This window comes from Takifugu flavidus, chromosome 2 (assembly GCF_003711565.1).
Source record: "Takifugu flavidus isolate HTHZ2018 chromosome 2, ASM371156v2, whole genome shotgun sequence".
Classification (NCBI taxonomy): Eukaryota; Metazoa; Chordata; class Actinopteri; order Tetraodontiformes; family Tetraodontidae; genus Takifugu; species Takifugu flavidus.
Genome location: NC_079521.1, coordinates 9,043,729 through 9,053,355, shown reverse-complemented (window position 1 = coordinate 9,053,355; position 9,627 = coordinate 9,043,729). Strand labels below are relative to the sequence as shown.

The 9,627-nt window shown below is 44.3% G+C and overlaps 1 protein-coding gene and 1 pseudogene across 1 annotated transcript; both read right to left on the bottom strand.

Annotated features, from left to right (window-relative positions):
• LOC130517847 (NLR family CARD domain-containing protein 3-like) lies at nt 1–438 on the bottom strand. Its single transcript, XM_057020022.1, has one exon. It carries the CDS (start codon nt 436–438, stop codon nt 1–3), a length of 438 nt encoding a protein of 145 aa, XP_056876002.1.
• Nucleotides 144–3,612, bottom strand: LOC130520120 (protein NLRC3-like; annotated as a pseudogene).
• Nucleotides 3,613–9,627: the final 6,015 nt, after the last annotated feature.

The following is a 9,627-nucleotide window of genomic DNA, read 5'->3' as shown; positions in this document are numbered from 1 at the left end:
TTACTTGGCCTTCCTGAAGTTCCTCACAGCTGGAATCAGGCAGCGTCGTCCCTCCTCTGAGGTGTTGTACAGCTCCAGGTTCAGCTCATCCAGAACCTCCTCTGACATCTGCAGCAGGTAGGCCAGAGCTGAACAGTGGATCTCTGACAGTCTCCTCTTTGATTTCTTCTCTGACTTCAGGAACTCTTGGATCTCCTGATGGACTGACTGATCCTTCATCTCCATCAGACAGTGGAAGATGTTGATGCTTCTGTCTGGGGAGATTTCATCACTGTTCACCTCCTTCAGGTTGTTGAGGACCTTCTGGGTGGTTTCTGGGTGGCTCTCCATCTGATCCAACAGTCCACCCAAGATCCTCTGATTGGACTCCAGAGAGAGACCATGAAGGAAGCGAACAAACAAGTCCAGGTGGCCATTTTTACTTTCAAGAGATTTCATTAGTGCTCTCCTGAGGAAGTCATCAAGAGATGTGACTGGATCGTAATTTGTAAACAACCATGTTACCTGGAAAAGCGGTTTGGTTTTAGGAACTGATTTATAACCGCTGTGTCTTTCCTGGTGTAACGGTGGAACATGTAGACGGCAGCCAGAAACTCCTGAATGCTCAGATGAACAAAGCAGTAGACTGATTTCTGGAAGATCACACTCTCTCTTTTGAAGATCTCTGTACAAACTCCTGAGTACACCGACACCTCGGAGACGTCCAGTCCACATCGCTTCAGGTCTTCTGAGTAGAACAGGATGTTTCCTTTCTTCAGATGTTAAACGCCAGCCGACCCAACTTCAGAAGGAGTTCTTTATCAGCCTCAGTCAGTTCCTCTGGTCTCTGTTTTCCTCCATACTTCTGCTTCTTCCTCTTTATCTGAACCCTCAGGAAGTGTGAGTAGAGGTCAGTCAGGGTTTTGGGCAGCTCTCCTCTCTGGTCTCTGGTCATCATGTCCTCCAGAACTATAGCAGTGATCCAGCAGAAAACTGGGATCAGACACATGATGTGGAGGCTCCTGGAGGCCTTGATGTGTGAGATGATTCTCTTGGACAGATCTTCATCACTGAACCTCCTCCTGAAGTACTCCTCCTTCTGGGAGTCAGTAAAGCCTCGTACTTCTGTGATCCTGTCAACACACGAGGGAGGAATCTGATAGGCTGCTGCAGGTCTGGAGGTGATCCAGATGAGAGCTGAGGGAAGCAGGTTCCCCTGGATGAGGTTCACCAGGAGCACGCCAACGGATGATACTTGTGTGACATCAGAGATGACCTGATGCTTGTTGAAACCCAGTGAAAATCTGCTTTCATCCAGGCCATCAAAGATGAACAGAAGTTTCCAGACAGTCAGATCTTCTGCTCTGATCTTCTGTAATGTTGGATGGAAAACATGAAGCAGTGAGAGAAGACTGTGCTGCTCATCTTTGATCAAGTTCAGCTCCCTGCATGAGAGCGGAAGCACCAGACTGATGTCTTGGTTCTCCAAACCTTCTGCCCAGTCCAGACTGAACTTCTGCACTGAGAAGGTTTTTCCAACGCCGGCGACACCGTTGGTCAGAACCACTCTGATGTGTCTCTGTTGCTCAGATAAGACTTTGAAGATGTCCTGGCACTTGATTGGAGTGTCCTGGATGTTCTTCTTGGAGGTTCTCTCAAGCTGTCTCACCTCATGTTGTGTGTCCACCTCCTCACTTTGTCCCTCAGTGATGTAGAGCTCAGTGTAGATCTTGTTCAGCAGGGTTCCACTTCCTGCTTCATTAGTTCCTTCAGTCACATGTTCACATCTTCTCTTCAGACTGATCTTATGACCTTCTATCACCTCCTGCAGATCACCTCCTGAAAATAAGTAAACCAATGATTTCCATCTATAATAAATCATCAACACAACTCCAAATTCATGACATCACAAATTAAATCTCATATTGAACAGTTTTACTTTGTTTGGGCTTCATTTCAGCATCTCCAGATCTGCTTCCAGATTGTGAACAAGAGGACTCTCCTGGTGGAGCTGCCTGGTCCCAGTTTGATAGGATGTGCTCCCCCCTCTCACTATGAAACACATCTCTATCAGTCCTTTGATTTATAGGATGAAAGAACCTGATCAAGACTCAATATTGTTCCAGCATTTATGTCTGAATTCATCTTCCAGTTTAAACCTGATTCTTGTTTCTAATCAACAATATTCACATTAAGTATGTAACTATATGACTGTCTGAGGTTTAAGTGTTAAACATCTCCAATAATAAACTCACAACCTGCTGCTGTTAATGTGACTAACAGCTGGCACACAAACACATCATCACGCTTTAGTTTTCTTACATTTCCTCTGAACTTCTGAAGTTTATTCCTCCACCTTTGGAGTGGTCACTCTTCAGGGACACACAGCTGGGCACTGTGGACTCTGCTCTGTCCTCATCCATCCTGAGGAAACATCAGAAATAGTGATGAGACTGTGATGAAGGTAAATAATCTGTAGAGGTTGGAGTTAAATAATCCCAATTCACTGCATTTTATCAAAAAGGAACATTTCTAATACATTCTGGATAACAACTGAATCAATAAGTCAATGATGTATCTGTATAATTTCCATGTTTTCAGAGTTTAAGCTGCTTTTTTTAACTGTTCCCTGCAGTGAGAAAAGAACTGGCACCTTTTCCAGCCCCTCATCCTGCAGCACTGAATGTGCTCTAAAGTTCTTTCCAGAGCAAACGTCTCTGCACTTGCAGCAACATGTTGTAGTCATGGATCCGTGAGGAGAACCGGATACAGGAAACGCCCCCACTTTGATCCCAAAAACCCAACTGGTGGCCAACGGTGGTCCGGCAACGACGGGGACGCTGGTCCATCGGCCCGAAAACACTGGTTTTCCACAGGCCAACATGGTGAAAGGACTGTCTTCAGCTCAGCCAATAAAGTATTTGGTGCTACATAAACATACTAGTCAGGACTTTTTAACTCCCCTCCTTTGTTCCCCTCTTCAATTATTTCTATAATCCAAGTTGTCAAAGATCACTGCTCTATTTAAAATAGATGAAAGAAATGACACCCACTCCTGCATTTCTTTCACAGTGGTTCCACAACATAGAACAATAAACCACTGTGAGAAAACGTGCAACATGAACCAAAAATCCTGTTGGTGTCCTGTGATCCTGTGTGGATTTATTTAATTATTTTTAAACTTTATTGTCTTAAATTGGTCCGGCTGAGAGATGCTAACTTGCACACGATTAGATGTTGTTTGACAGGTAATACCAAAATATCCAGCTGTAACCTGGACTGTTGAACAACTCTAATAACTCTAAGAGCTTTTCACCTGTCACAAAATGTGTTGAAATGTTGTTAATACCTGTTAAGACTCTCTAACTACGTTAACAGCATACTACTCACTTTACACTCACCTTGTTGCTCTTCCTGCTTCGTCTGAACAGAATACTTTCACTTTAACTTTAACAACCTAATCAACAGCTTCATGGCGTATATATTACTACCATAAAAGCGTTCTGGGAGGGTTTAAAGTTCAAAGTTCTTTTAGGATCAGTAGCAAAGAGCAGAAACATAAACTAAACTTTACTTAGAAAGACTATTCAACTATAACTAAAGCCAGACTATAAGAAAGTTAAATAAGACCGTATAATGTATGTATAATGATGGTTTGTGCTAAAACTAAATATGAAGTCTAGTTGAATTTTCTTAAGCCAAGAATTCTTCAGCTCTATGCAGCTCTTCAATAGTAACAAAATGTTTTCAAATCTTGATTTTATCTCCAAACACAACTGTCAATTCTTTTCAATAATGCTCTTCGTTTACACTCACCTTGTCGGTCTTCAGTCTTCCTGCTCAGTCTGAACGGAATACTTTTACCTTTCCTTTTTCCTCTGTTAATGAACAACTTTATGGCTGTTGATTAATATTCCACTACTATAAAAGCATTCTGGGAGGGTTCAAGATTAAAAGTTGTTTTGTTATTTTAATGCCTTAAATATTTTTTTGCATTTAAATTAAAACTGACTAACTTAGTTAAATAAATAAATAAGATTTATGATGCTTCACGGATTTAGAAAGGCTTGTAAAAGCAGCATATTTCTGCAGCCCTGGAGTCCAGGAGGAGCAGCAGAGGTCAGAATGTGTAGGAGCGCGTTTAACTAATGTCTGCAGTTCCACGCGTGTCCACCCGGTGGCGGTAAAGCACCACATGATATTTCTCCTTTTTGGAACTTCTTCAGCTGCTTTGAGCTTTAAATCTTCACCTGTCGCTCCCCTTAAGCTCCAAACTTTGCGGTTCTGTGTGTAGTTTGTTGGTTTAAATATTTTTGATGAATTGGGATGATGATGACTGAAACTGTCAATGACCAATAGAAAGTTTGTCCATTTTTCTACTGCGTCACACATTTTCATTATTTATTGTCATTTTTGGGTCTAAACTGGACCAGTTCTGTGAGCTGTTTTGCTTTTTCTGTGGACCAGATGTTCCAGGCAGGTTCCATCATCGGACACAGACGGAGACAGGTCACGTGACAACAGTCAGCCTTTAGTTCTTTATTACAGGAGGATCTGGTTTATATACAGACACGAATCTGCAAAATACTAAAAAGTATATGAACCCAAGTACTAAAAAGTCTACATACACGCACACGCGTGTATTAAGTGTTTATACACACGTTTGAATGAAATGGTTTCATCAGCGCTGCCGGGGGCTGAGCAGGCTTCATAAATCTGAAGCTCTGAGATCCTTTAAAGATCTCCTGGAATCAGCATTTCTGAGAACACCTGTTCCCAACAGAACCTGTTTAAAACGGGACCAGTAAAGACGCCCGGCGTGACCACGACCACGGGGAGGGGGGGGGGGGGGGGGGGTGGCAGAGACAGGCGGTAACGCCGCTGCCCACCGATTCACCTGAAACAACAAAAACCCCAGCAGCTTGGACCCAATATGGCAGCGTGCTCCTCAAAAACGCTCCTCAAACTCTCCCCACAGCTTCATTGCTAAACAGGATTTGGGGTTTTTTGTCCGTGCTAAATGGAAAGTGTTTGTCCTTTGGTGGTCCAACAGGACAACGATTTGGATGGATGATTTGATGTTATTGAGAATAAAAACAGCTGAAAATGGAAGCGGAGATGTTTCAGAGCACCAGAGTTCAGAAAGAGTTTCTAATCAAACACCGCCTGTTCAGAATGATGAATGGATGAATTTTTATTTAATTTAGACTAATTTAGACTAATTTTAACATCCTTTATGCCAGTTCCATAGAGCGTGCGCACACACACACACTAGAGATGAAGATGATATCCAAACAGCCAAATAAATGGGAGTCAAAATAAATCATTTAAAGCTCATATGTCAGAGTCAAGGTCGAGAGTTTTCTATGGCCCCCGGGATGATATTGATTTATTATTAGAACCGGCCCACAGGCCGCAGATGTTTTACACAGGCCAATACTACATTTCCCACAATGCAACGGTGACAGTCTGAGCAGGAGGTGGCTTCATTTCATTATTTATCAGTAGTCATTAGCATAACAGCAAAAGTTAACGTTCAGATACCCATAAAATGGCAAAAGGGAAGGTGGACACTGAGAACCGGGGGTTCAAACAAGGTGGGAGTGGGAGTACATGTTCACGGAGGCAGCTGGGAAACCTGGGTGTCTTCTGTGTGGAGAAAGGGTGGCGGTAATGAAAGAATATCATCTGAGACGGCATCATGAAACTAAACACGCGGACAAAGACAAGAATATGGACATGGAACAAAAGCTACAGAAGGTTGAGGAGTTAAAACCAGGCCTCAAATCTGGACAGGCTCTGTTCAGAAAAGCCAAATCTCAAAGCGAGGCTGCTGTCAAGGCCAGTTTGATTCTGGCAGAAGAGATCGCTCAATCAGCCCGGCCATTTCCAGAGGGGGATTTCATCAAACACTGCATGCTTAAAGTTTGTGAGCAAGTTTGCCCAGACAAAAGGCAACTCTTTTTAAACGGGAGCCTGAGCAGAAACACCATTGTTGTCCCTCAATCTAAAAGAGCAGCTGGAGAAAAAGGGGAAAGATTTCATGGCATCTTCCCTGGCTGTGGATGAGAGCAGCGACATTAGAGGGGACTCCAGCCTCAACGTGACAGAGGAGTTTCTGGCGTTACGTCCTGTGCACGGCACAACCACAGGACAGGATTTGTATGAAGAGGTGTCAAGATGTGGAAATGAGATGGAGCTGCCTCGGGAAAAACTGGTGGGTTGGACAACAGACGGAGCACCTGCCATGTGTGGACACAGGAGTGGACTGGTGGCCAAGATACGGGAGAAGATGCAGGAGGAAAACGTTACGGCTGAACTGACAGCTCATCATTGCATCATACACCTGGAATCGTTGTGTGCTGAAGCCCTGAACATGGAACATGGAATGTTCACCATCACGCACGCAGTGAACTTTATCAGAGCCGAAGGTTTAATTCAGCGCCAGTTCAAGGCGTTTCTGAGCCAGTGGCAAACGCAGCGTGGTGATTTGCCCCATCACACTGAGGTGCGATGGCTAAGCCAGGGAAAGGTGCTGCAAAGATGTTTCCAGCTTCCTGAGGAGATCGGATGTTCTTGGACAGCAAAGGGAAAGACACAACTCAGCTCCCAGACCAAAGGTTCTTGTGTGAAACGGCTTTTCTGTGGGACATTCCGAGTCATCTGAATGCAATGAAGCAGCAGCTGCAGGGTCGGGGTGGTGTCCCCTCTGATATGTACAGTACAGTGAAGGCCTTTAAAACCAAACGGACTCTGTGGGAGGCACAGATGCACAAAGAAAACTTGAGCCACTTTCCCAGCTGCCAGACCCTGAAAGAGAAGCTCTCTACCAGTGTGTTCCCGAGCGCACAGTTGCTGATTAAATGAGTGTTCTCGCCGCTGACTTCCCACGCCGAGTCACTGACTTAAAAGCACCAAAAAGCAGGTTTGAACTGCTCAGCCGTCCGTTTGAGGTTGAGGTGGAAAGCTCAGCACCAAAGTTCCAAATGGAGTTGATTGAGCTCCAATGCAGTGATGCCCTGAAGGCAACACATGGGGCAGTGGGTGCTGCGGAGTTTGCCCGTTTCCTCCCCGACACACATCCAGGCTGCTCCAACGTTGCCTGTGTTTGGCAGCACAGACCTGCGGGAACAACTGCTTTCTTTGATGAAGCTGAACAAAACATCACACAGAAGTGGACTTCCTGCTGAACACCTTCACTCAACTGTGAGGAGTTCCTCAGCTCAGAGCCGGACCCCCAACATTGATGAACTCGTCCAAAAGATGAGACACCACCAAGTATCAGCCTCAAACAAGTGAACATTAAGCTGCAATAACACATTTACAATTATTACTCAGCTCAAGTTTAAAAGTTAAATATTTTTCACTGCACATGTGCCTTTTCCTTGAAGAAAGTGTTGTTTTTGGTTCATAGATTTTTGCACTTTATGTTATTGTATTTCAATCCAATTATGTTCCAAAAATATTTCAGTTGAGTGAATGATAAAATTTTTCTTTGAAGTAAATTTAGCCCACTTTTGCTAAATGAGAAAATATACTGATGGTGCCTTGAATAATTCCGCTTCATTCATTTAATGTTCATGTTATGGGGATTTTTATGGAAAGCAAATTTGTCTTTTGTGCCTCTTGAAAATTAAAAATGACTGACAGAGCCATAAGAAACTATTGCTTTATTTATCTGATCATATTGTAAAATATTTGTTAGGTTTTCAGTTGGTTCAATTTGGTTCACTAGACCAGGGGTCACCAACACAGTGCCCGCGGGCACCGGTCGCTCGTCAGAACCACATGAGTCGCCCACCGGCCTGTTCTAAAAATAGCTCAAATAGCACCACTTACCAATGAGCTGCATCTAATTTATTTTGTTTGCGATTCTTGTTTAAATCACACTTACACATAAACTGGAAATAACAATATATTAAAAAAATGTTTAATATAAATGAACTATGACCTAGTCAACTATGACCTTTGAACTGGTATCAGTTCAAAGGTCAGTATGATGCGCATGACCAAAACGTAGCGTCTACGCAGATCGCTACGACCAAATAGCCTTGCGGGCGCAGCCAAAACGTGGAGATGACTGACCCATAAAAAGATGGCAGAAAAAAGAAAGAAGACAGATCATTTTCACGACGAACTTCTCACACTACTGCCCCTAAAGACAACTACGAGGGGAGTTGACACATATAACGAGGGGAGTTGACACATATAACAAGGGGAGTTGACAATATAACGAGGGGAGTTGACACATAACGAGGGGAGTTGACGTATATAACGAGGGGAGTTGACACATATAACGAGGGGAGTTGACATATATAACGAGGGGAGTTGACATATATAACGAGGGGAGTTGACATATATAACGCGGTGAAGGAGTTTTTGGTGGAGAAAAAAGTGCCGCTGGAAAAGCTGGTATCAGTGACGACAGACGGGGCTCCCGCTGTGAGCGGCCCACTACAGACGGGGCCCGCTGTGAGCGGCCCACTACAGACGGGGCTCCCGCTGTGAGCGGCCCACTACAGACGGGGCTCCTGCTGTCTGTAGGCCTCATGTGCCAGAGTGATGGGCTTTGAGCACGTGATGACTCCTGTGGTGAAGATCAGAAACAGCATCCGCTCCAGAGCGAAACAGCTCAGAACATTCAAGGTTCTGTTGGAGGAGCTGCCAACTGAATATGGTGACCTGCTACTACACACAGAAATCCGATGGCTCAGCAGGGGACGGATTTTGCTTCCTTTTTTGTCACTTTTGAGTGAAATAAAAGAGTTCATGCAGTCCAGAGGGGAAGACGCCGCGCTGCTGGAGGACACTGACTGGACACTTGACCTTGCATTTTTAACGTTTTACTGGGAAACGGAACAGTTTGAACTGGGAGCTGCAAGGCAAAGGTGAGACTGTTGCTGATAGGATCAGTGCTGTAAATGCATCTAAAGCCAAGATGAACATTTTCTCGATGCATTTACAGACAAAAGGTGCTGCACTTCCCCTCTGTGCAGATGGTGCTGAGAGACAACGCTTCTGCATGTGAGGCTTTGGACTAAAGCGCAGAAAAGTGCTCTCAGCTCATAAAAAGACTTGGGCAAGAGTTTGAGAACAGGTTTTGTGACCTGGATCAGCTTGAGCCATGTGTGTCATTCATTTCTAACCCTTTCATGAACGTGGACATATCATGCATTGCTCAGCAGTTCAGTGCAACCTTCAGCCTGGATGCTGCACAGATGCAAATTGAAATTGTAACATTGCGAAATGAGCTGCAGCTCAAAGCCTCTCAGGCTGCACCAAACTTTTGGTGCCTTGTTGACACAGAAAAGTACAGTGGTGTATGTACAGCAGCTATGAAGGTTGCAAGCCTTTTTGGTTCGACCTCTCTTTGTGAATCAGCCTTTTCTGACATGAACTTCATCAAGAACCAACACAGAACAGGCCTCACTGATGCACATCTGCCAGACTCACTCAGAGCTGCACTGTCAAGTTCCCCACCAGAGGACAACACACTGGTAACCGCAGCAACGCCAGGCTTCCCCCCAACGGACAAAGAAACGGACACCAGATTTGGTGTCTCCTTCAGAATTTGTTAAATGTGTTTGTAAAATGTAACAATTGTTTATGTTAAAATGTTAATGTGAAAAAAATCTGCAGACTTAAGTG

Excerpts from the sequence above, each read along its gene's own strand:
- LOC130517847 (XM_057020022.1), bottom strand. The coding sequence starts at position 438 with ATGAAATCTCTTGAAAGTAAAAATGGCCACCTGGACTTGTTTGTTCGC.